This window comes from Brachypodium distachyon, chromosome 4, assembly GCF_000005505.3.
Source record: "Brachypodium distachyon strain Bd21 chromosome 4, Brachypodium_distachyon_v3.0, whole genome shotgun sequence".
Lineage (NCBI taxonomy): Eukaryota > Viridiplantae > Streptophyta > Magnoliopsida > Poales > Poaceae > Brachypodium > Brachypodium distachyon.
In genome coordinates this window covers 10,475,708-10,501,705 of record NC_016134.3, presented here as the reverse complement: position 1 = coordinate 10,501,705, position 25,998 = coordinate 10,475,708, and the positions used below count along the sequence as shown (strand labels likewise).

Here is a 25,998-nt window from a genome sequence, read left to right as displayed (position 1 = left end):
CGCTGGATCTTCTTTTTGCGTGGCTCCTTGCCAATTGCCATCCAGTCCTGTTGTGCGTTCGTTTCCTGCTTCGTCACGACTCACGTTCCAGTCTTGACTCTTGAGCCCCGGAGGCCGCTTCGAACGAGAAGAGGAGTAAACCGACTGCCTGCGAGCCAGGACCATCCGCCGCCGCGGCGCCGCCGCAGATCGAGACCGGCCATCAAAGCCGACGCCCACTGGAGCTAAATAGCTTGATCGTGAGTGCTCTCTCCCCTTCTCTCTCTCTCTCCGCTCCCTCTGAATTATTTTCTGTGTATGCATGCTAGATGTTCGACGAAATTCCCCAGCGCAGTGCATCTGCATCGTGCGATTGGCTTCGGTGCCATAGATAAGGAATGACGACACAGCAGGGCGTTGGGTTGGACACCTGCATTCTGTGGTGATTTACTGGAGTAGGTAGGTATGAGTTGTGTGATCTCATATCGGCAATTTTAACAACTAGGAAATCGTACTGCAGCATTATGTTTGGTAGAATCGCTGCCTCCTCCTGCTCCTGCAAACCTTGAGGTTGTTGTGTTATAATGATGCACAGTCTAGGAGTGCTTACTGTTCTGTTTTCCTTCTACCCCACAGCTGCTTGTATGTATTGGTTGCCAGTAGCACAATAGGGAACTTAACTGGGGTAATTCAGCTTCCGATTTCCCCAGTTTTTTCTTTTTTCCTTTCCTTGCCAATAGGGAACTTAACTGAGCCACTTCTAGGAGTAGTATTGTTTCCTGATGCAGTTGTTAATTAGTATGGTTTACGCCTACATCACTTGGAACTTCTGTAACCATTACTTGCAAGAACCTGTCAACTTGCCGATAGAACCCTTCACCAGAAGTGAAATTCTATGTGTTTTAAGGTTCTCAAGGCTTGCATCTGAAAAGGAAATATGTTAAAGCCATTAGTTAATTAGGTAACTTTATTGAAGCTATTTTCTGTAGTAGATGTTTGGTATATTTACTAGGAGCAGTAATACACCATCAGTTCATACCGTTTGCCTCCTTTGTCATATAGGTTAGTTTTCACTTCTTGCAAAAAAATTATAGGATTTATCATTTATAGTGGGTACCATGTTTTTCCCCCTAAAACTCATATATCGCAATAGATATATATTTTTATGGAAAATTGTTTACTATGTCATCCTTAGAAAATCTTCTGCTCTGCTTGATGTGCCGTGGTGAAGAAGCAGGGTCGGTCCTGACATGTTCCAAGAGAAATGCAGGCAGTCAGAGCATAGAATTTTGAAAGAGTTGCCTGCTGATTTCTGCAATATTCACACCCAGCATTGTGCTATGGTTGATGATTTTGTTTCTGATTTTGAGCGTCAAGGATAATGATCTGTCTCATCCTTATTGATATAAGATGCTTTATTTGGTTTCTCAGTTCTATCCTTTGATGTTGTATTCTCAATATTTTAAAATTGTCAGAATGAGCTTCGTGCTGATCTGTTTGTTGTGCTGCACCCACTCATTTCTCTCATGTTTCCTTGCAGGTCCAGGTCCTCCTATACAACCTTTTAGTTCTGCTGCACGTCCCTTTGATGACATGTGATTTATTCCCTATAGGTGTTGCTCATGTTTAATTCTTGCTGCTCTGTTTGTACTCCTCTCAATATTGACGTTCATGTTTTTTGCATGTAAAAGGTACTACTCGTGCAGTTCTGTGGCTTAGATATTCACGAAGTTTTACAAGATGGTGAAGGATTCTTCCTGAGATTTGTCCAGGTTCCACTTCTCACTAGATTTTTTGGTACCATGTAATCAACGTGTGGAACAATTTAGTGACTCCAAAATATTAGAGGCTGGTTTTCTGAGTCTATGTAGTGTGTTTGCAACTTTGATGCAGTCAAGTAATATATGTCTAATATTGCATATGTTTATTTGCTTTTTATCAGTAGTTAGCATTTAGCAACTTAGCATGGGCTCGGAGTTCCACAATTCCTCGTTGCACCATGACAGCCTTCACTCTTATCAGCCCACATGTCTCACTACTATGGCGGTTAGGAACAATCCGAAGTTATTAACTAACTTGCTTCCAAAATTTTCCGTACCTATATTTGTAAACGAATGATCAATTCATAGGATAGTTTGTTCGGCGGGTAACATATGAGATGATATGAGCCAAGATCACGGGACTTGGTGCACATTTTCTTTGAATGCCTTTGACGTTGTAATTACATCAGTACGTAGTTCATCATGGTTTCTATACGCGACAGGTTCATGGCTAGATATATTGTCCTTCGAATCTGCATATAGCTGGAATCTGCCTATATCTGAGATATAATAAATGTAATGCATAAAATAAATTTGATATTATGAGCTGCATTTAAAAGTTAAAACCTTACATGGGTGCATGCAGGCCATTGGCTGATTTGGCTATTGGCTGAGACTCTCTTTTTTACACCAAAGATGAGCTTCTCTTGACGAGGCTAAACGGTACTTCAATCCGTAGAAGATAGCATACAGGCCATCAGACCGAATGACGTGAGGTTGAATATATTGTTGGGGAGGCAATGGATGTAGATGTGAGGAATATGAAGATATGTGGGCGATTAGATTTAGATTAGGTATGCAAGCTGGATCCCACTTAATTAACTTGCTAGTTCAAAAAAATTGATCAAAATTTGATTGAAGATTTGGAGGTTGGCCTAAAAGCGGGGTAAACATGGGATCGTGTTTGCATCCCTAATTCAGATCAGTATCTTTAGATAATTCGGCCATGATTTGGAGCAGGCAATTGCTCTCCAGGCTATCCCTTTCTCTTGAGAAAATAGTCCTTTTTAGGGAGCACGAGAATATATAGTAGCCATGCCTCATGGGGTACCTCTCCATGCATGTGTACTTCTTTTAAGAGTATTTTAAAACTTAAAATGATTATTCTTCTAATTTTTTGAAAATTCTGGGCCTGCTGGAATTCTGCTCTTCCTATATAATGGCTACATTCCAATTCAATAGATGTGCCCCGAGTCAAATAGTAGAGTTATTTAGTCAAAAAGTAAAAACAATACGGTATAAAGTCGAACAGTAGTATTTTGGTGTGATGGATCCAAGGCTCATATTTAGCAAGACAAGCCAGGTCCGGGTAATTTCGTTTCACTGCCTGATTTGGCTATTGGCTGAGACTCGCTTTTTTACACCAAAGATGAGCTTCTCTTGACGAGGCTAAACGGTGCTGAAAGAACGCCACATCTAGCATGTTACGGTTTCCTCTATGTCCTCTGACTTCTATGGCCGATGGTAATCAAGGCCTGTTAACACCGGTCCAACCTCGGTAGAATACCAATGCCATTGGAATAGAAAGTAAAAAACTCAGACTGGTCCATGTCGAGTAAAAACCAGGCGATTGCACTGTAGGCAGTCCCTTTCTCTTAGCAAGTCGTCTTTCGTATGAATCACAAGAGTACATAGGTCCTCTTCGTTTCAGCTTCTCAGCCAGCTTTTAAGTCCCCAAGAAATACAAGATGAAAAGGACAAGATCGAAACTTCTCCCTAGCTTATTTTGCCAACCTACCCAAACATTCATAGCAATTGAAGCTAGGGTAAAGCAGTGTCCCAAGCTTCTCCCATCTACGCTTTCGAAGTACCCGACGTTTTGCTCTGAAATTACGGTCCCTGCCACCAAGTGTGCTCCACACCCTCTAACTCATCCCCGACCCCCTGGCTCTTGTTCTTACCCTCTTTTTCACTCTCAACTACCCTCGCCCTCCTCCTCCCGAGAACTAGGGTTCCCTCCCCCCCCCCCCCCACACACACCCCCCGCAGCCGCCGTCGCCCAGATCCCTCCCTCGCTCCGTCACCCTCTCAGCCCCCGGGTCGCAGCTCAGTCCAGATTCGGCAACCATCGACCCGACATGTCCACCCTGACACCACCACTTTCTTGAGGTATGGTCCCCCCCCCCCCCCTTTTCTTGAGGTAATAATATCGTTATTTGCAAGACATAGCACGATTTAATGTTTTGTTTACATATGCTTATGTAGAATCATCGTTGGCTATGTCCAGATTTTGTTAAACTAGGTTTCCGACATTCTTATATACTACTACAAATGCAGGCTCGCCAATTTCGTGTTTATGTCTAGAGAAAATAAAATGGTATAATATATATTTTGTGAAATAAGATTTCTTCCAGAGTATTGGTCGAGTACCGTTATTACTAATCTTTTCCTTTCTTTTTTCCTTATTTAGCATTTTTGTGATCATGGTATCAACTTTCTGAGACAAATTGTGTATGGTTTTTTTCCTCAGTCAGAAAGCACATTGTAACTAGTAATTCTAGTTGCTGAATTTGCCATGCTATATTTGACCGATGTGTTATTTATGTCAAGAGTTTTATTCTCTTCTCTCCCCTTTTTTTTGTGAAGGAAAACAGAGAGAACCTATGAACTCAAGTTCCAGCAGTAGATTTATTTATTCGCCATTTGTCCTATGATGAATGTTTACCAATGAATGTTGTGTTTACAGGATGATAAAACATGAGTCGATCAAACTATCTGATCAGGGGCGATCAAAGATGCAGCTCGAAGAGTCAACCTGGCCATTCCATATATCGTCTGAAAGCCCAGTCTCAGGATCTGATAAATTGCCTACCAGATGATTGCATATGTGACATATTCAGGTCACTCGATAAGCCAAAAGATTTGAAATCATGTGCTACTGTCTGCTGGAGATGGGCTGATCTCGTGCTGTCTTTGGCGTCAGAACTTTTCAAAACTGAGAAGAGTTCTCTTGTGTTAAAGGGACATGATTTAGACGACACCCTGCTTGTGAGCAATGTCATTGACATTTCCTCTAGGAATTCAGTTCGTGGTCTACACATCACACGGTCGTCAACTGGCACTGCTGCTGCTGGTGGTGGTCCAGATGGACATCTCACTGACAAAGGAGTCTGCTTTGTGATCAAGGCATTTCATAACCTAACGTCAGTTTGTCTGCTGGGCTGCCAGATGATCACCGATGAAGGTATCCATCACATCTCTACAAGATGCCCCATGTTGAGAAGCCTCAAAATCCAGGATTGCTCATCCATCACCGTCCAATCGTTGGAAGCGCTCATGAAACAGGCAGAGAGTCTCAGATATTTAACCTTGGGCCACTGCCCCCAGATCCCGAGCAGCGCCATCGTGTCCTTCTTGATTTTGATGCCTGGTCTCATCGATGTGAGGCTCCAAAGCATGGATGATGTCCTAACACAGAGTGCAGGATCATCAGAGGTGGCAACAACAGCAGTCTCCCCACCAATTGCAGCATCCAAAATAAGCCATGAGTTGCGCACCCTGTTCTTGGACAACTGCGCTGCTGGTTATCTACAAGAATTGCTTGCCCAGATTATTGCTCATATCCAGCTCCCACTACTCAAGTGTCTAGTTATTCGGGGCAGCAGCGGCAGAAGCATGAACCATCATGACCTGATCCGCTTGCTAGGCCCAGACACTCGAGAGCCTGGACCTAGAAGCATTCCGTTTCTCCTCTTACTCGGACCTGATGGAGGTGATCTCTCTGTGCCAGAAAACATTCGTAGAACTCAGGTTGGTAAACTGTGCTTTTGACTCGCAGCCATCGTTTTTGATGCCACCCCGACCTGGCATCGTACAGAGCTGCTTCAAGATGATCACCATGATGGACCTGAGCTGGTCCTCCAGAGGGGACGACGATGACGACACGGCTGCCGCCATCGTGATCTCGTCGCTGGGGGACAATCACAGGGAGCTCGTCCTGGAGGGGTGGACATGTTTCACGGGCTACTACAGGGAGCCTCTTGCCTTGCGATGTCGCAACCTGGTCAGGCTCAGCATCCGGTATACCAGTGTCTTCGACGGTGCGGTGCGCTTCATGATGTCCAGGAAATTGCCCCGCCTTAAGGAGATTGTGCTGGAGGGGTGCTGTTGGATCACCGACGAGGCGTTCGACATATTGTTCTCGTCATGGTTCTCGTCTCGGCTGCGTAAGCTCAAGAAGGTCGATGTGCAGGGTTGCCCTGGGGTTACCGTGCATGCTGTTGTCGTGCACGAGGTCTTCTGGAAGATCAAGCACTGAAAGGGGGGTTTCCTCCTTTTTGAAAAAAAAAACATTTTGTTCTGTTGTGGCTCGAGGATATCTATTCAGTGACATTTTACCATTTGCTGTGTCTTGATGGGTTATTAACATTGTATTTGAAGTCTTATTGAGGTGACATTCTTGTCTGAATGAAATTGGTTCCTGGCTGTTGTTAAACTGTGGATTCTTGTGTGTCTCTGTTTTTCTTGGAGTGGTTTGTGTCTGTGGAAACTGCACTCTGATAAAATGGGCAGATCGCACTGCTTCTTGACGAATGAATCAATCAATGAGTGGCATATACTATATCTTAAGAAATATTTACCATTTGCTGTGTCTTGATGAGTTATTAACATTGTATTTGAAGTCTAATTGAGGTGACACCTAGGTAGAGCGCGGCGCGAGAGCTGGCTTCCAGTGAGCATTGAATCTCAAATTGTCGAACATCGTTACGCACAGGCGTAAAATACTTTTAGCTCATGCATTTCGCATCAGTACTAACATTGATAACTAGACACGTGCAGCAAAATAATACGAAAGCAAGCTTGGGGTTTGGGTTGCTTGGGGTTAAAGATTGCTTTTATAACTTATGCTCCAGAGTGATTGGATCTGGTAATCAAAAAAGGTTTTGGGAAGATAAGTGGATTGGCAATAGTACTTTAGCTGAGAAGTTTCAGAGGCTGTACACCTTGACTTTCAACAAAAAATGTTACTTTACACAAGGTGGTCACTTCTGAAGGTGCGTGTCTCAGATTTAGAAGATGCCTGTGGGGGGATTTAGCTGAACATTGGCAAGAGCTGTCCATAATCATTAAGGATGAAGGGGAGAAAGGATTTATAGTCAAATCCTTGTACAACTCCCTTCAGACCAGGAGGCCAAGAAAAATCTATAAGGTTTTTTATGGAGAATGAAACTTCCATCTAAAATCAATATCTTCCTGTGGCTAGTACTTTGGGGGAGAATAGTGACTAAGGATAATCTACTGAAGAGGGGCTGGGAAGGAGACCACCAGTGTATGTTTTGCGCTAGGGATGAGTCAATTGATCATCTCCTATTCAGATGTCCTCTTGCCAGATTTGTTTGGGGTGTATTCCAGGTGGCTTTTGACATTGGTCCAGCCCCTAACTCTTTGGGTGAAATTGAGGGTTGGCTCAAGCGTTTTCGTGGTCTAGATTTAACAATTGCGAAAGGTTTTTTAGCAGCTATTTTCTGGACAATATGGAAAACGAGAAACAAGGTTTGCTTTGAGTTTGTTTTACCACAATTTTTCATGTTTGTCACTGGGCTGACTACTGGAGCGATTTGCAAAGACCAAGGGTGCCATGGGCTCTACACCAAGGGACTAAGCTGCCGACGCGCGTGGCGGGAGAGATTTTCCATCGCTCAAGGGGCTGGCCGCCTGAGGGGAGAAGGATTGAAGCATGACAGCTCCCAGATCATCTTCGGTTGCTGTCTGTGTGGCGTCTGGAATTCAGCTCGTTGGTCTTGAAACACTTTTCGTCACCTGTGTCCTGGCATGTTGCCTGTGATGGCCTGTGAATTCTGAAGCCGGTGACTTCATCTTTTGCTGCTGTACATTTTGTCAGTCGGCTTTTGTTCTTTTTTCTTTGCTTCCTTTTATTTGTAGAACCTATCTGTGGTTTCATCAATGAAGCTAGGTGAGTTCCCATTTTCTCAAAAAAAAGGCAAAATAATACGAGTTTTAATCCGTAAAACGAAATCCAATGAAGTTCTTGTGGTCCATCTAATTGAGCTGTATGATTAAATCACCGACCGGTCGTTGGATAAAAAGAAGTAAAAAGAGGCACACGTGATGTTCAAATTCAAAACATGGCTTGACCATGTATTCAAAAATATGGACAATTCGTTTTAAATGGAAGAATCTCAAATTGCGTAGCAACTGCAGAACAATTTCGCTGGACCATGGATTCAAATTTCAAAAATAAAATAAAATTCAACTCTCAATTTGTTTCTTTTAAAATGATTTTGACACGCTGCCAGCCAACTGACAGCGGGTCCCACACCTCTCATGCACCGACCGAACGAGACGACGAGCCAGCGAAGAGAGAGAGAAAGACACATCACCGCACCTTCCTCCCCTTTCCTCTCCCACCACTTTCGTCTTCTCTCCCCCCGATCTCTCTCTCGATCTCCGGCGGGGTCAACGGCGAGGACTCCGCCGCCGTCCGCGGGGACCATGGACGGCATCGAGGGGCTCCTGGCGAGCAACTTCGGCGTGCGGCCGCAGGGCAAGGCGGCGCCCATGGCCGCCGCTGCCTCCTCCTCCCGCGGCGGCAGCAGCAGTGGATCCGCCTGGCCCAACCCCAGATCCACCCCCGCCTCCGCCCCGTCCTACGACGACCTCTTCGGCGCCCCCGTCCCCGTCCCCGCCCCCGCCTCCGCCGCCGCGTCAAGCCCGTCCCTCGACTCGCTGTTCGACTCGTTCAAGCCCCCCGCGCCGTCGTCGTCTTCGGCGGCGGCGGCGAGGAGCAAGCCGGCGTTCGACGACGACGACATCTTCTCCGCGGTCCCCGGGCTGAGGCCCACCAACTCGGCGTCCTCCGCCACGCGGTACGACGGCGACGACGTGTTCGGGGCCGGGACGGCGGGCCCCGTGTACGACGACGTGTTCGTGAGCAGCAACCCGCGCTCTGCGCCGCAGCATTCCTCGTACGACGACTTGCTCGGGGGGCTCGCGGGGAGGCCCCGGGCGGAGGAGAGGAAGGGGTCGGTGGCGGTCGAGGACGACGACCTGCTCGGTGGGTTCGGGATGATGCCACCGCCGGCCTCGGAGAAGAAGAAGCCGGTGGTGGCGGAGGAGGACAGCCAGGGGAGCAACGGGTTCGATGATCTGATCCCGGGGTTCGCTAGCACCAGCCCGCCCAAGAGTAGGTGAGCAAGCTCTAGCTTAGATCTGCATTGGGCGTGGGTGTTTATTCTTGTAGATCGGAGCTCTAGGTAATGGTAGATTGAACTAAAATGTATGAACTAGGACCAAATTCTAGTGATAGTTGCAGGTTTTACACAAAGTGAGAGCTTCCATGGTATCGGTAACTAAGGCTCATTTAGCGGTTGCTGGACTGTGCTGCGGCAAACTTATTTTATAATCTGCTGTGAAAATATCAACACGGAAGCTGGAAAAAGTTGATTGGCCAAAAGGAAAAATAGGTAAAAGCTGGTTGAAAAAGCTGGATTATCATAATCCACCTCAATTCCAAACTCAGACTAAGTTGAGCAAAATTAGCAGGGATCTCCTTTTCCCATGCAATATGCTGATGCTTTCTGTACATTCGTGAGCTTTCGTTCGTAAATTAAATCTGTTGATTATAGGCAATGTATGCACTATATTGAATTGAGCCTAACATTGTTCAACTCCACTGATGCCACTTGAAAATCTTCTTTTTTCGTATTGGTAGGTCAGAGAAATCTATAATTCGAAGAAGGTAACTGCCACCATAAAATTTGATTTATAAATATATTTACAGAATAGATAAGAAGTTTGTGAAATAGGAAGTGTTACTTGCCAGAAACCTCCCACTTTTATGCGAAGTACTACCAGTCTTTACTACTATAAAAGACTCAATCACTCAATTGGTGGCGGCGGTCCGTCACTATTGGACCGCATCACTTGATTTCTTTTCATCATTTGTTGATTTGGCACAAATCATTAAAGTGTAAATGACTTGTATGAAGATGAAAATACAACATTCTTTTTAAACATGGTAATTTTTAATCTGTAGCAGCACAGAACGATTGTGCTAGTTCTTATAAGTTCTCTCAAAGGTGTGTTATCTCTTCACAATGATGACACTGTCAGTTTCATAACATTCATTATAATTTTCAGGAAGATTGACGATGATAACAAAAAGAAGCCAGCAGTTCCAACTTCAAAATCAACACCCAACAAGAATTTTGACAGTACTGCTGATGATGAGAGTCTATTTGATGATTCAAGTACTTTTGACCAGGTCCCGAAATCAGATCCTTTGTTTACCTCTGAAATCAATGGTACCAAGGATAGTCACCAAAACTCAAACTCTGTACAAAGTTCAGTGAATAGAAATCCAGCTAGCAGATCTTCTTTGGAGGACTTCGGAGATGTGATGCCTAAATCACAGTCTACAAGGTACTCTGATATTCATGTTGACGACAGTTCAGAGAGATATAGTGGTAACAGTATGGAAGATCAGTCACCAATATCTACTGAATCCGAAGATGATATATGGCTTACAGTTTCTGAGATCCCCCTCTTCACACGGCCAACCAGTGCTCCGCCACCTTCCAGGTCACCACCTCGTCTTAAGCAAAAATCTCTTGGTGCAAAAGCAAATGGAAAGTATGATGAGTATGTGACACAGTCTACTCAAAGTCGTAACCATTACAAAGATTTGCCAAAGCAAGCTGATATTTCTTCAACAAGTGAATGGGGAGGTGTTGCCATGGACAAGCCTCAAATGCCTGCTAATTATGATAACAATTCTTTTGATGATGATGAAGAGTTTAATACAAATTCAGCAGCTCGTGAAGAGGCAGAAAGCCAGGAAAGGTTGGAACAGGCACAGGAAATGAGACAAAGGGAGGAACAGAGAAGACTTGAGAAGGAGAGAGAATTGGAACAGCAGAGAGAGAAACAAGCTGTCGAGAGGGCTACAAAGGAGGCACGTGATAGAGCAGCCGCTGAAGCTCGTGCAAAAGCTGAAAGGGATGCCCGCCAACGCTCACAGCGTGCTGCTGTGCAGAGGGCTCATCAGGAAGCTCGTGAGAGAGCTGCAGCTGAGGCTAAAGAGAGAGTTGCAAGGGCCGCTGCAGAAGAAAGGGAGAGAGCTGCTACTGAAGCCAAGGAAAGGGAGAGGGCTGCTGCTGAAGCCAAGGAAAGGGAGAGGACTGTGTCTAGGGACAAGGCTGCGGCAGAAAGAGCTGCTGTTGAAAGAGTTCAGCAAGAAGCAAGGAAGAGAGCTGAGCGAGCTGCGACGGAAAGAGCTGCTGCTGAGGCTCGAGAAAGGCATGCTGCTGCAGCTGCAGCTGCTGCAAAAGAAAAACAAAGCACACCAGTGGATGTTGAGTCTTTCTTTCGTGATAGTGCACCAAAGCAGAGGGCCCCAACAGTGGTACTAACATGCCCCAAAATATGTAAAATATTGTCTCAATAATTCACTAGTGTTACCTTTTGCTAATGTTGGATGTTTCAGGATTCTACGTTTGATCCCCAACCTCGAGGTAGAGGAACAGTTAATGGATCACAAAGAGCAGCCCCTACGTCAGCATCTACGAGAAAAGCAAACACGTCATCGGCCACAAATATGGATAATCTATTTAACTTATTTGATGATCAAGGTACTAGTCATCCCAAACTAGAAGTTTCTTTTAACTTTGTAATGATACTGTGCTCCTAATTTTGCAGTACTAATGATTCATTTATTATTTACTTTTAGTCCCTGCATCATCTAATGTATTTCAAGATGTTGAGGGAGAGAGTGAAGAAAGGAGACGTGCGAGGTTAGAACGTCATCAGAGGACCAATGAACGAGTGGTAATGTGCCAGTCTCTTGCTCTCAGTATATGTTGCCGATGATCAATCTGGCTGATTCTGTATTATAGTTGTCTCTCTTTTCCCTTATTATAAAGAAATAATGGATTTCATTTTCTACTGTTCATCATATGACAATAACATATCTCCAGGAAAAAGCTTTGGCTGAGAAGAATGAGCGAGATATGCAGGTTCAGAGGGAACAAGCAGAAAGAGATGTAAGTGTTGTGTTTCCAATATATCTTGCAAATTTATTCTGCTTATTGTCGTTTATATAAACACTCTGTGCTGTGCTGCTATTACACATTTATTTCAGTATTTCATGGACTTTGCTGGCATTCACGTAGGCGCATGATAGAGCAGCATTCTTGGCCCTCTAGGCTTGACTTCAGAGGTTGCTATTAGGTAATTTATTCTTTTTGTATTTCTTGATTCCAGAGAATTGGTGACTCTTTAGACTTTGAAATCAAGAGATGGGCTGCTGGAAAAGAGGGCAACTTACGTGCTTTATTATCAACTCTGCAATATGTGAGTCGCTGATACTTTTGCCTCCAAATTTATTCCACCTGTACTTGTGCCCTGTTTTGTGCTCTATTTCTGGGTGCTAATGTGCTATCATCATTCTTTTTTTTCATGAAAGTACTTCTGCATTCTAAAGATATCCTTATTTCTTACTTTCCAGCTCCATGTGATCCCCCTTGTAACGGCTTGCCTAATTAATGTGTTGGTTTCTAATGCACTGTGACGTCTTGAGACCCACTTGGGTTTATGCTGGTATTGTAGTAGTCTGGTAACCAATACTTTTGTGTTAGAACTGCTGCAATAATTTATATTTCCTTACTAAAATAAACTGTTCAAGTTAAGTATGAGCTCCTTTGGGTCAGTTAATAAAAATATTTGTATAAAGTATGATTGACCATGTCAAGAATTACAATCATGGCTCTGGCTGAAAAGTATTCTCAGCATACTTGTTCAAATACAAAATTCACCAATGCTTCTTGGATAAAATTTGTATCAAGTCACAAAGTAGATTGCACTAATTTGAGATCAAAAGGGTACTTTGCGGCCAAACTGGTTTAAGAAAAATCTAGAGACTGTTAACTGGATTTGTGAGCTGAGAAAGTTGTACATGGTCCTCATAATATTAATAAGGGTGTGGCTAGTTCTCAGTTGCCTGATTTTTAATCAAAAGGTCTTAAATCTAAGTTGACGAATCAGATCCGTTAGATTAATAAATGTGGTGTATTTTCTAAAATTTCACTTGGTATCGATTCATTTATCTTAGAACCATGTAACGATACAGATCTATGTTTGCAGATTATGCCAGTCCTTGAATTGGACCTTAAGTTGCAATTCCTTTGAAATGAACGGTGCATTTGATTATATAATACTCATAAATTGGTGGATGAAACTAGGTTTAAAACCGTTCACCTATTAATGCGTACTTTTCTTCTAAACAGATACTTTGGCCAGCTTGTGGATGGCAAGCTGTATCCTTGACCGATTTGATTACTGGAGCTGCTGTTAAAAAGCAGTACAGAAAGGCGACGTTATGCATCCATCCTGATAAGGTCCAACAGAAGGGTGCAACTCTTCAACAGAAATATATTGCTGAGAAGGTCTTTGATATACTTAAGGTCTGTATTCAGCTGCTTTGCAACAAGTATCACAGTGACACATAAAACACAGGTTTTGATTCGCTTTTGTTAGGGAACTATGATTGGTGCAGTTATTTTGTTTAGCTTTCATTGTGAATCCCTTTTGGATAGATATGTTTTCGTACTTACATAATTATGTGCAAGCACGTACGGTTCATGATGCAAATAGCAATTGGTCTAACTCAACATTGGACAAAAGATGCCAGTCTGTGGCTTAATGGAAATGATATCTGTATGAATATATACAATAGGTACAGCAAGTCTAGTTTAACTGGTCCTATCTCTGTTCTCCTGTATGGCTGGGTGATAGTCTGCTCCACTGCCTGGATAAGTGAACTTCATTGTTTCTGACTCGTGCCTTGAATGTTTGATTTAATTTGTTTCATCCATTGAAGTTGGCTGTTAAAGCTTGGGTGGATGCTACTGAAAGGTTGTGAGATTTAGCTCTGGTCCAAGTAACCCAGCCTAGTATCAGCTTTCTATTTTGTATAACCAGTAGGAATTATTTTTCATTCTTGATAAACTGTGGTTGTCGCACTTAAGGTTCAGGAAGCCCGCTTGTACTGTTCACATAGGTTGTTGAACTGTTCGTCATACTACTAATGATATATTAATATTTGACATTGTAACATTCGCTTATCTTCCCTACAATTAAATAAAACAGGAGGCATGGAACAAATTCAACTCTGAAGAGCTCTTTTAAGCCATCCTAGTGAATGTACAGCCAGCTTATTTGTACCCACATGAAGCCCTGGAGAAAGGATTAAGACGCAGCTGATCTTGGCGTCCAAAAGAAACAGTGCAGTAATCGGGTAGTTATCACTGTATAATATGCTATGTTCAACTGCTCCGACCCTTAAATTTTGTGCTGTCTTTGTCGGCACAACATATCTGAGACTTCAACGTTCAACAACTATAGTGTTCAAGGGCAAACGGTGAGATTTCTTTTAGATGGTTTTTACAGCATGTCATGCCTGGGAAGGCCAAGATTACATGTATTTCTTCCATACCATTTTGTTTATAAATTGGACCACAGAATGTCAAAACCACAGTTTGTGCTTTGCTTTAGCTCTGATCTTACGGAAAAACAGAAGTACAATCTTGGTTAGCCTTTCATTATTATCATTATTGTACACTGTACAGCTTGTACTATTAATTTGGAACAGGATTTGCACTACTGTCGTTCGAGTTTGTCCTACAAATCGTTCAATCCGGTTTTCTCTCATCAATCTCTTACTTTATGCTCGCTTGCTAAAAAAAAACCGTAGCATACAGATTTAGATTATAATCAGCTTGTACTCCTGGTGAACGAGTTGTAATGTGAAGTTAGGTTCTAAAGTTGCTAGTTTTTTCATTAGAAAGGATAATTCAAATCCCAAAAATCACTAAACAATCTGTCAAACAAAATACACTAAAAGATGCTTTTCATAGTTATTGGTATGAAAGCATATGGGAAGCATATATGACAGCAACAAACCCTTGGGACAATTAACTGTCGCCAAGGATCTTGTACTGTCTACAACAGGGAAATGTTCTTATTTTCATGCCCATTCATTTAACATAGGTACACAGGGCCTATATAGCCAAGCGAATGACAATCGGCTGCAAACAGGAACTAAAGAGAGGCTCAACTGGATGAGGCGATGGCTTTTTAAGTTGAATCTTAAACTTGGAAACAAACAAAAGCCGGACTCGGTGCACAACTTAATTACACGAAGAGGATGGCCGGCAGCCGGTTGCTCCTGAAGGGAGGAAGAAAAACCAGACTGGTTTTGGCTGGACAAGTTGGACGATGCACAAGCCGAGGGGATGCACATGCCGAGGTGTACTATAGCAACTGTACAATGCGGCGGCGGCACGGAAAATCTCGGTTTATCTCGATTATGCTTGCGCTCTCACATGAAGTAGCTGAGTGCTTTCTTTTTCCTTGATCCACCTTCACCGTAGAGCTCGTTCCATTGGTTTAGCTCATTCATGTTTGCCGAATCAGATGAAACGCTCGCACAAACCTATCGTGATGGAAAAAGTTATGTTATCAGCAAAAGGTACAGAAACAGGTATCAGTTTGCAGTGATGGTAAATGGGGTGTCCTCACCTGCTCATGAGCAGATTTGAAGTCATCCAAACTAAGAGGACGGACGTCCTCGCTTCCATGCAAGGCAGGCTCAGGCCTGCCTTCTGATTTTGCAACACTCTTCTCCTGCAATTGAAAGAAGCAAACCCCTAGCTTAGAGAATAAATCGAACAATTATAATGGCTAAACACGGTATAAGCCAAAAAACATTTTTATCGAAGTTTGTTTAACGCCAAGGCACAAACAAACGCCTACCTTCTTTTCCTTCTCCAGGATTTCTCGGATAGGGTAGTGTGCGGCAGTTACACATAGATTCTGAAAACACAACCAGCTCAATGAAACTTCTGCAGTCACTTCCAAAGCATATAGAGCAAATCAACACCAAACATACCTTGAGGTCACTTCCTGAATATCCATCAGTCATATTGGCAAGTGACTCCAGATCAGTATCTCGTCCCAACTCTTCTTTTGCCAAAATTACTTTCAAAATTTTCTCCCTATTTGATGCGTCAGGCAAGTTTACCATTAACCTACAATAACAATAATAATTAACAACCAAATAATTATAATAATTAGCAACAATTACCAGTGCATGAGACTATAGTTACCTGCGAGGGAATCTTCTAATAACAGCCTCATCCAGGTCAAAAGGTCTATTTGTGGCACCAAGAACCAGTACACGTTCTTTATCTTTAGTGCGCAAGCCATCCCAATTTACCATAAATTCATTTTTCATCTTGCGCATCGCTTCATGCTCTCCTGGATTTTCTCTCCTTCCTAACATACTGTCAACCTGTCAAAAGTTGACGAAATCAAAGGTAAACATTTCATACAGTACGAATATCCAGATAAATCAATATGCTAATAAAAGCAATTTATATTCTCCATACCTCATCAATAAAAATAACACTGGGCGATATTTTACTTGCTAAAGAAAAAACAGCCTTAACATATTTCTCTCCTTCACCGAACCACTGAAATGTAGACAAAATACCATTTAGCCTTGAGAATCACACAATTCACCTCACTGGTTGCTACTTAAATGAAATTTATACCTTCGATGTAATGCTTGACATTGATATGTTGATGAAGTTGGCGCCTGCTTCAGTTGCTACTGCTTTAGCAAGCATAGTTTTCCCAGTGCCAGGAGGCCCAAAGAGCAATATTCCCTTGCAAGGCTGCAAGAAAAGGATTGAGAAGAGACGCTCTTAATATCTCAACTTTGGCCATAACAGCAAAATTATGTAGTCAACATAACATTATCTTCCAAACTTAATATCTAATGGGTCTTGAATTAACCAGTATACTTATTAGACTCATACTTATTACCAATGTCATATCAAAGAGACTGGGGACTCCACATCCAAAATTTCTCGCTGAGAGTTTCATGCATAAGTCAGAATATTTTTTCCTTCAATATCTACCAAGTTAAATCTAACTAGTCTACAAAAGCACAGGTTTTCTTCAAAACAATGTTACTCAATTTATGAAATTCAAAATTTGCAAATATTCTTTCTAGTGCATGATTGCTTCAGGTAATTTGGCTGTGTTACTTGTACATTCAGATGGACTCGCAGAGGCTGGTAAAACTTTCACTAAAAAGAAAGGGCCGAAAAAACTTAAATAGCCTGATTTATATCACTTCTATTTTTGTGTAATTGTTATCGGTTGGGATTTTTAGTACAAGCAAGAGGATGATGTCCAAGCTCGGTTTAATAAAGAGGTATTCAATATCTCATACCTTCGTTAACTGCCCTTTGCAGAACAATTCAGGCCTTTGCAGTGGGAGCATCACCAATTCCTTCAATGTTTCCTTCACATTCTCCAACGCTCCAATATCATCAAAGGTGACACCAATATCATTTGGTGGTATAACATCTGCCAGAAGCCTTTTCTCAAACTCATTCTCTGTGACGACATCCTAAGAAATGAAAATTACTCAGATATAAAAACTGGAAAAAAAAACTATTTATTGACGGATGGAAAGAATGTTTTGATATGCAAGACATCAAGTACCTTCAATGATTTTTTTGAGCTCTTGTTATCAGTATGTAGGCTCTGTAGCATGTCGAGGCCATGCTTAAGGCTGTCGTCCATAACTAGTAAGTTAGCTCTCCAAAGAGGAGACTAATTGAAAGCAAAGAGATGAAAAAGGAAATTGGCACCAACAGGACTACCTTTCACTAGTGAGCACAAGTTTACCATCCTTGGTGGTTTCTACTTTGTTGTTCTTAAAATGATAGCTGACAGCATATCCAACAATCTTGTCCACATCTAAAAAAGTTTGGAGCAAGAAAAGTCTTAATTCAAATTCTATGGACAAAATGCAAATAATAGGAAACAATTACTCACTTTCATTAGTCAGCGATTGATCTTTTATAAATAATTCTTCAAGGTCATTGCACTCAATTGCACTGCGATTCAGAAACTGCATGCAGAGCAATGAACACTTAAAATTGGGAGGTAGTCAACAGGAATTCAGTCTATACAACCTTATAGGCAGCAAGCACAGGCATGAAAATAATTGCAAAACCATGAAATGGTAAATTTATGCATGAATACAGGCGTAAAAAGATGGTACCAAAAAATTACGAATAACTTCAGAAAAAATGACGAAATGCAGTTTAGAAATAAACTGAGAGCAAATACTATCAAGACAATTACATCAACCAGGCAGGTTGGAACAATACTAGCCATAAATGGCTCAGGCCTCACATACAAGCAGCTTCAGTTTTGAGAGAACATGCACATCTTAAAACAGGAAGTACACAGTTCCAAGCACTATGCATAAACTAGCATTTCCTGTGCAGCTTACCGTACGAATGCTACCTATGTTGGATTTTGCTTTAAGGGTTTCAACATCACGATCCAATTGTTGCTTCCAATTGGTAAGTAGTGCTTCATCCTAAAAAATATATTCTTTATGTTAGATGGTTTACTTAAGTGCAGCAATCAAAATGTGTGTAACGAGGGATATCATTACCTGTGGAAGCTGGATCGTAATTTTGTTGGGGAAAAGTTTATTTAGATGTTTCATTGCCTTAGGACTTTCTTTGTTCCTTTCGTGCAACCGACTACCAAAGCTATCCTGCATTTGTCAATATAATAATGCATCACAACACGGCGAAACAGACAGTTAACATCAGCACCTTGGGTTCATAAGACTAATGGAATCATATGCATTAAAAAAATCTCAAAGAGGACTAATAATATAAAGAATAAGTAAAATGCAAATTACCGGGAAAAGGTCAAATAGCGTCTGGCTGCTACTAGCGAACTTCGTAAAAAGAAATCCTCCAGGATGTGCCTAAAAGACATACCATAGCACCATCTTAGTAACTACTCCCTCCTTTTCACAAAGGTTGTCGAATTTGGTTTCGTTAAGACAAGACTTTGACCAACAATACTCTAATAATATATAATTTATATGATAGGAAAACCATAATTATCAGAAAGACTTTTCAAGACGAAACTATTATATATTTCATGTCTCAAAAAACACTTGTTAATAACATAATTCTTGCTCCAAGTCTTGTCTTAACAAAACCAAATATGCCAGCCTTTGTGAAAAGGAGGGAGTATTAGATAGCCCTTGAAGAGAGGTTACTGATAAAAATCTAAACAGAAAAACAGTTCTTCAATGAAAGTTTAACACATTAGCAGTTTGAGCCAATTCCGAGACAGATAAGCTTCGACATGTAACACTACCATGGAAACTCAACACCAAATATATATGTACCTTCTCTTTACGGCTGTCCATCTGGGTGTGGGATCCTATAACAAGAACACCCGCTGGAAGCAATTCGAGTTTGTTCCTTAAAGATGAAAACGATTCAGTAATTCCAGTGAATGATTTCTCTACATCCTTTAGTAACACTATAAGAGAGCCAGTTTTGCTTTCTTCTGAGATGACCTGACAGGCAAGATTCATACTATCAGTACAACAGGAGACACGTCGCTGACATCTGTTTGCAGAACTACAAACTTTAAGTAAGATGCAATACCTCAATTAACTCCGTCATAGCTAGCCTCTCAACTTCTTCACCACCAGCAAAGTCAGGGCGGAGTAGTTCAGCTGCAGAAGCAACAAATGATCAGCAACAAATAGCAGATTGTAAGAATATGGAAAATGTGGGGTACCGAAGTTTGAGCTAACCAGAGCAGAAGAAGCCATGATCTTCCTCACATAAACCACCAAGATCATTACCATCAGGGACCTGCTTGTCGAACCGGACTCCAATTTTAGATGATCCATTTTCTTCAAACGCAAGCATAACTCTGCCTCTATAACCATAACTTGGGCCCCTGAAGATCAATCAATAATTTACCAACCAATTACAAGGAAAGAAATATGGTTACAAACAAAAAATTATTTGGTCATCAAGACAAAAGGAAATGTTGTTATCAAGCTGAATGTAAGCTAACGTAAGAGCAACATAAGGCGGAACAATCACAGCTGGGTTGTTAGCTATTTAAATTCCAGATTTTATGCTTCTAAAGTTCTGATGTTTTATGTAAACGAGGTACTTGGAGGTACGATTGAAATTCTTTTACTGACAGCAGGAGAATCTGCTGCCCTGTTTGCTGCATGTACCTGAATTACAGGCCTACAGCCACTCATTTCACTAGGTAAATGTGCCTTTTCTCAAAGCACGCTTTCTTATAATTTGTAGGTCAGTAGGAATATATTCTCTCCACCCGTGAACCCCATTTTTCTAATAATTTTGGACTCCCTCCAATACATAATGTCGGTGATTTAGTACTTTCACTTGTTATGGATCGGAGGGAGTACTAAATAAAGGAGAATTCTATCACCTCTCAGACCACCCAATCAATAAACATCCTAATAGCAAGTTTGGGAGAAAAACAAAGTCAGAAATCCAAGCAGCAGACATTAGATGAAAATAAGAAGCAAGAGAGGGAGATCCAACCTATGTATCACTGAAGATGGCTGAGCTGAACCCACATACCTCACCCTCTCCCCTACAAAATATGTGGCAGTAAAATTATGCCTAAGCAAACTACAGTTACTGGAAAGATCAATCAAATAATAAAGAGTTTGTAGTGAACCTTCTCTAAAAGTATAGCCCTTGGATGTAGCTGTTGACGATTCCTGTTTGGGTAAAGTTGCAGAATGCAGAGTGGATGTACCCACAATATCAGCATTCACACTGGAAGTTGGTGCAGCCGGTCTCCTGAAGTGTATGGCGTCTGCCAAAGAAGAACGGTGCTTATGAAGAATTGCCAATTTCTCACCTGCCTTATCCCCTGATTTATCAATCTTGCCAACATCTTTCTGGGTTTCTGGGTCTTTTGAAGGTGCCTACATAGATTTTTGTTTCAATAATGGCAGACATACGGAAATGTAAGACTTGATGGTTTTCTCAAACTTCTGAGTATGTCTATAAGAGCAAGAGAACTTACCCCAGGCAATAGGAGTGAATCGACAACAAGTAGTCTGGCACCAAAATGTTTGGCAAGCGCCTTTATTAATGTTTCCTGATAAATCTCAGAGCCTGATGCATGTTCGAATTAGACAAATAAGATGAATACTGGAGGATGAGTAATGGAATAGTTACCAAACAAGCATGTGCAGTGAACTACCTCAAGGACCTACATTTGACTAAACAGAAACAATAAATATGCACAAAAAGGTTACCTGCTGGACCAGATAACAAAATTCGCTGGTTTATTGATGAAATTTCGGAGAACTGCTTAATTAAGTCCTTCTTTTCCAAGTGTAGGAACGAACATGATAAGAGCACATTCTTTGTATTCTCACTGCATGAGATAGAGATTAACAAATATATAAAGACATAAACATGTGAGAAAACTGCACTATTTTTAATCTAAAAATGCAACCTCCATTTATGGCTAATGCTAATAGTCATACATAACAAAACATGCACTTTTTCTGGGCAACCTCAAAACTAGGCAGAGATGACCTTAACTCTTTATTATTATGTAGCATACAACAAATAAAATGTACACAGCATTTAAATAAAAGCTATAGAACAGTTAAAGGCCAAAGAAAATCAAATGAAAGTTAAGTCAATGCATCACCTGAGGTAATAAGGAAAATTCTCAAATGTAACTTCAATATCACTTGGACTAATAATTGCTTGTTTCATCCCATCCTTAAAGGCTTCACATCTGCTCGGAGGTAAATTGTCTGCAGCTGTAAGCTCCCTGATGATTTCCCTCTGATCTTCAAGAGCTTTAAAAGGATCACCAGTCAAATCGAACCCGGGTACAGTTGACCCTGCAATCATCCTCAGAACTGGCCTTATCTTATAAGTTGCAATCTTACCGATTTCATCAAGATGAGCATCCGATCCAAAACCATTTTGTCGACTGATGTCGTTCGCAACAGCATCAGGAGATGTGGGAGTTGCAGCCACATCCATTGGAGAGTCTTCGATGTTAGAATTAGCCTCATTAGCAGTTTCCCCATTCTCGCATTCCTTGTCAGGGCTGATACAGCGCCCTTTTGATTTATCAGAAGCAGATGACGCAATAGGTCGAACTACTCTCTGATTGTCATCCCCAGCTGATGCAGGTGGCAATGCTGGTAGGTCCTTCGATTGATTCGATAAAGATGCTAACATCTCTGTCCCTGTAACAGCTGAAGTGACTTCGGATCTGTTCGCCATATGGATATGATTGACACCAGCAACTGGAGGTTCCAAAAGTCCGACAGCAGATGATGGCACTGCTTTAGCAACTTTATCCTTCAAGGGATGCTGCAAAATCTGTATCGTGTTAAGGAAAAACAAAAGGCAACAGATTCGATAAAGTTTCTCATACCTAAAGTGCATATATGTAGACTAATAAACAAAAGGTAAATGGAAATGGATGGAAGGAAGCTGCATGATAACATAAATATGAACATAGTAGGATACATAAGCATGTTTGCCACATGAACTAAATACAAGTTCATCCCCTGCTGTAAGGGGAAGTTTTATGCCTGGAGTTACAGCCTTTCCGTTTAATAGGACCACGCCCTTCTCGCCTATAACTTCCAACTCACATAGACCAGCTCCTTGCTGAATAAAGAACATACAAAACCAATGATATATACATAAGCAGGCAGCTCATGGTGTTGTTCCTGACATCACAAAGTTGAACCAGAAAATACAATTACCTCATGATGTCGCAACTTGCAAAGTATTTTGCTGACAGGTTGGTCTTTCAACCATAAATTACATCTTTTGCTTTGTCCAACAGAAAATTGAGGGACACTGATATGAAGGTGAGGACTCTGGTTCATAAATATTTGACATCAGTACAAAATGACAGCACATTCCTCATTATTATGCATTACCAAAATTAAGATGTAATCAAAGTCACCACAAGACATACTTTAGCCAACCAAGATTTAAACAAAAAATCACTACAACATTTGCTAGTTCAACCGTAATGTGACATCTTGGCAACATTGATTGCAATGATTTTTAATTACTGTCCGCACAAAAGAAGGCTCCATCGCATAAAAAATAGGGAGATTCCTCGATCAATTACCTAGCACATTTATGCATTTAGAGTGCCTATCATGGTGCCTACTGCCTAGGATGATAGCACAGCATCAAACTGGAATATTATTTTTACTCACAGATTTTGTCATTAGCAAAATGGACTTTAAAAGAACGCATCTTGGCAACCAAGTTTCCAAAACAATTAACTGTTTCTGCAAAGTGTTGTGACTCGTGAATCAACAATGCCAGGTAGATGCCCCACAAAAAAAACAATGCCAGGTAGATGCCCCACAAAAAAAACAATGCCAGGGAGATGTTGTGTCAGCTCAATAGAATGATGTAGGAAGAATTTTGTCACTTCATCAACAAAGTAAGGGTCCTACATGCATGGACTATGCATTCCCAATTCCCAAATGAATGTCTAATGAAGTGTAGAAGTTATAATGCACTTTGAAATCTCCCTATCCATACGTGGCATGACAGGTCACAGGAGGAAAAAATTGTATTCTGTAATTGTTTAGTAGAGAGTTTGATTCTGAGAACCTGTGCTAAATTCTAGAAAAGATCCAATCTTCCTGATATATTTGTAATATTCTTCCTTACAAGCTATCAACAAAAGCATCTACAGATGATAAATCCATTTTACTGGGTCCATCAAACAGGTTATATAATGTCCCTAAAATCTAAATGGACCTGAGAATAAATCAAGGAGGCAGCCAAAAACAATAACCATGAGCTACAATCACTGTCAAGCTCGAAGAACCTCTTTGGTTATTTGGCTCGTAGAATTGTAGTCCATAGAAATTTGTTCTATGGATTTCTTTGCACCCTGTTTCACAGGAAAAACCGAAAAATGCTAACTAACTCATACTTGTTGGAAAATTCCAATGGTGCAATTAAACCCTATAGGAGTAAAGTAAGGCATAACATTGCAATCCGACAGTTTTACTATTCATGTGTTTTTGGAATCCTGCAAATAAAAGGGACCTAATACATGAAAAAACTATTAGTATACCCCACTAAACCCTCCAAGCCAGCTAGAAAACACCACAAAACCTAAAAATCCTAATCCTAACCATCCTAAAGACCAACTCTTTACCTGGGCCAAGAATCTAAAACTGCAAATTTTAGCCTCAATTCAACAAGGGCACCGAACAGGAATCCCCTAACCTGTGAGCACTGCGAGAGCAGCTTGGCCCATGGCGCAACGTGCTGCTGTGGCGTCGTCTCCTTCCTCCTACGCGAGCTCTCCGCGGCAGCCGGCGCCGCGGGCTTATCCCCTCCTTGATCTGCACGAACGAAATCAAAACCCTAAGAACTCAATCCCCAAATCCACCCCACGGAACACCAGAGGAGCAGAGAGGACACGAAAGCCCCCACCTTTCTTCGCTGCCGCCGGCGCGTCGTCCGCCGAGCCGCCGCCGCTCCTCGCGGCGGCCGCGGCGGCCTCCGAATCCTCCTCGGCCCTCCCTGGCGCTGACGACGCCGGCGACGAGGGAGGCTCCGCCTGCCCACGGCCACGGTTCAGATCGGTCAAATCGGGCGCGAGATTCCTGCCCGATCCGCACGGGGATGAACTCACCTTGGGCCGCTTCGGGGGAGGGGCGGACGCGGAAGGCGAGACCGGCGAAGGCGACGGGGACGCCGACGGGCGCTTGGCCGCGGAGCTCCGGCGAGTCTCCACCATCGCGTTCCGCCGGGCGAGGGTTTCTCTCCTCTCTCTCGCCGAGAGGAAATTTCTCGGCTTCGGCTTCCTTCGTCGGAAATGGATGGTTTTGTTTGGAATTCTCTTTTTTTCCGGTGCGAAAAGGAGGCGGTGTGCGTTTTTTTATAAAGATTTTTGGCCGCCTTTATCTTTCCTTTTATTCAGTGTCGCCGTGTGAATTTGCGCCCGGTTTTAATTGCATGGTTAATGACTGCTTCGATTTGGACACGTGGTGATTATCGTGTGCCATACTGTGCCGGTAGTCGGGGTTACGCCTGGCTAATGCTCGACTCGTTAAGAGCTCGCTCATTATCGGTTCGTTAAGCTCGTTAACCTTAACAAACATCAAAACCTGTTCGGCTCGGTTCGTTTACTGCTCGCGAGCGCTCGTCGGGCGTTTGTTAAGCTCGTTAGCGGCGAAAAAAAATAGGTAGCATCTATGCAGAAAAAAAGACAAGTAAAGTATGTGTACATAATTATATAATAAGTTCATAACAAATAAGACTAATAACCATTACAGGTTACAATACAAATACTCATAAGACTAGCAGACATTATACAGCTTCGGTGTCCTCATACATTACAATACAGAAGCACTAATAAGACTAATATTAGTTTGACGAGAGTACGAGACGAGGAGACTGGAGACCCGACTGACCTAACGAGTCTTGGGCTTGGGCCGCATTCAGGCAGTTGGGCTGTTCGGGGGGGTGTGCTGGGCCTAGCAAGCCGTGGGTTATTGTGTTTGGTTCGGCCGTCAGACGTCAGATAACGAGCTAACGAGCATGCTCGCGAGTCTCGCTAGGTCGGCTCGTTAAGCTCTTTAGTGTTAACGAGTTTCAGTAGGTGCTCTACTCGGTTCTTTAGTCTAACGAGCCGAGTACCAAACGAGTCGAGCTACTCTCCGAGTACCGAGTAAAATGTCCAGGCCTAGTCGGTGTACGCCGGTTTTCTTTTAGGCAAATGTTCTTTTTTTAAGGACCTGTTTAGTCAAATGTTGGCTCCGTTAAACAAAGACAAGTCCAGGGCTCCTTCGATTCAAAGGAATTTCGTACGAATATGAAATTTGAAGGGTTCTATCTTAAGAAATTTTTCCTTTATAGCTCGTTTGATTTGCAGGATTTGAAACCATCAGAATATTTCCTATGTACTAGTTTGTATGTAATTCCAAAAAAAAATCCATAAGGTCCAACAATGGTCCATGGATATAATGCCGGTTTTCTGACAAAGCAGCTAACTCACTGGATATAGCCAACACACTAGCCATCTCATTAACATTGAGCTAACAGAAGACATTAGGCTTGGTATCAGCGACAACACCGCCGAACAGTTGCGGAGCCAAGATCTAATGAAGACCATCGCCAGATATTCGTAGCAAATTGAAAAGAATAAATCCAGGCCAAATTCAAAACCTTCAAAAATTACCAAAGAAAAGTTTTTCAAGCCCCAGACCACTGCGCGGGCTGCTGGGGCATGTCTCGCCCCTGCTGTTGGAGGGATATCT

At 42.2% G+C, this 25,998-nt stretch overlaps 3 protein-coding genes across 8 annotated transcripts; 2 read left to right on the top strand and 1 right to left on the bottom strand.

Annotated features, from left to right (window-relative positions):
• The first annotated feature begins 51 nt into the window (after nt 1–51).
• Nucleotides 52–6,253, top strand: LOC104584453 (F-box/LRR-repeat protein 7). 2 transcript variants are annotated; one of them, XM_024463428.1, is made up of 5 exons: nt 52–239; nt 309–438; nt 1,520–1,592; nt 1,671–1,751; nt 4,486–6,253. In XM_024463428.1, exon 5 carries the CDS (start codon nt 4,497–4,499, stop codon nt 5,568–5,570), a length of 1,074 nt encoding a protein of 357 aa, XP_024319196.1. In that variant the 5' UTR covers nt 52–239; nt 309–438; nt 1,520–1,592; nt 1,671–1,751; nt 4,486–4,496; the 3' UTR covers nt 5,571–6,253. The 2 variants fall into 2 exon arrangements, with proteins under 2 accessions (XP_024319196.1, XP_024319195.1); XM_024463427.1 differs by lacking the exons at nt 52–239; nt 309–438; nt 1,520–1,592; nt 1,671–1,751 and adding an exon at nt 3,754–3,908.
• Nucleotides 6,254–8,129: 1,876 nt separating this feature from the next.
• On the top strand, nt 8,130–14,422 carry LOC100832373 (auxilin-related protein 1). 4 transcript variants are annotated; one of them, XM_014903041.2, is made up of 9 exons: nt 8,130–8,947; nt 9,900–10,896; nt 10,927–11,163; nt 11,245–11,389; nt 11,488–11,585; nt 11,735–11,800; nt 12,021–12,110; nt 13,043–13,219; nt 13,905–14,422. In XM_014903041.2, exons 1-9 carry the CDS (start codon nt 8,253–8,255, stop codon nt 13,941–13,943), a joined length of 2,544 nt encoding a protein of 847 aa, XP_014758527.1. In that variant the 5' UTR covers nt 8,130–8,252; the 3' UTR covers nt 13,944–14,422. The 4 variants fall into 4 exon arrangements, 3 of the variants coding, with proteins under 3 accessions (XP_014758527.1, XP_003577264.1, XP_024310920.1); XM_003577216.4 differs by having other exon boundaries at nt 9,900–11,163; XM_024455152.1 differs by lacking the exon at nt 13,905–14,422 and adding an exon at nt 12,265–12,356 and having other exon boundaries at nt 9,900–11,163; nt 13,043–13,181.
• Nucleotides 14,423–14,586: 164 nt separating this feature from the next.
• Nucleotides 14,587–24,575, bottom strand: LOC100840651. 2 transcript variants are annotated; one of them, XM_010239144.3, is made up of 28 exons: nt 24,372–24,575; nt 24,170–24,296; nt 23,960–24,078; nt 22,459–22,575; nt 22,217–22,360; nt 21,625–22,066; nt 21,378–21,531; nt 20,974–21,095; nt 20,739–20,830; nt 20,385–20,637; nt 20,246–20,297; nt 19,471–19,619; nt 19,319–19,389; nt 19,054–19,227; nt 18,553–18,621; nt 18,298–18,402; nt 18,130–18,219; nt 17,667–17,742; nt 17,492–17,588; nt 17,331–17,400; nt 17,056–17,235; nt 16,370–16,492; nt 16,205–16,288; nt 15,923–16,107; nt 15,706–15,844; nt 15,570–15,629; nt 15,336–15,440; nt 14,587–15,249 (listed from the first exon to the last, which is right to left on the bottom strand). In XM_010239144.3, the coding sequence occupies exons 1-28, from the start codon at nt 24,474–24,476 to the stop codon at nt 15,136–15,138; spliced, it is 3,618 nt and encodes a 1,205-aa protein (XP_010237446.1). In that variant the 5' UTR covers nt 24,477–24,575; the 3' UTR covers nt 14,587–15,135. The 2 variants fall into 2 exon arrangements, with proteins under 2 accessions (XP_010237446.1, XP_010237445.1); XM_010239143.3 differs by having other exon boundaries at nt 21,378–22,066.
• Between the last annotated feature and the right edge of the window lie 1,423 nt (nt 24,576–25,998).

Coding starts and splice junctions, on each gene's coding strand:
- LOC100832373 (XM_003577216.4), top strand. CDS start 8,253: ATGGACGGCATCGAGGGGCTCCTGGCGAGCAACTTCGGCGTGCGGCCG. Junction 12,111..13,042: donor TATTATCAACTCTGCAATAT/GTGAGTCGCTGA, acceptor TCTTCTAAACAG/ATACTTTGGCCAGCTTGTGG. Junction 13,220..13,904: donor AGGTCTTTGATATACTTAAG/GTCTGTATTCAG, acceptor TAAATAAAACAG/GAGGCATGGAACAAATTCAA.
- LOC104584453 (XM_024463428.1), top strand. CDS start 4,497: ATGAGTCGATCAAACTATCTGATCAGGGGCGATCAAAGATGCAGCTCG.
- LOC100840651 (XM_010239143.3), bottom strand. CDS start 24,476: ATGGTGGAGACTCGCCGGAGCTCCGCGGCCAAGCGCCCGTCGGCGTCC. Junction 22,361..22,458: donor GCAAGTTGCGACATCATGAG/GTAATTGTATTT, acceptor TTCTTTATTCAG/CAAGGAGCTGGTCTATGTGA. Junction 17,589..17,666: donor TCAATCGCTGACTAATGAAA/GTGAGTAATTGT, acceptor AAACTTTTTTAG/ATGTGGACAAGATTGTTGGA.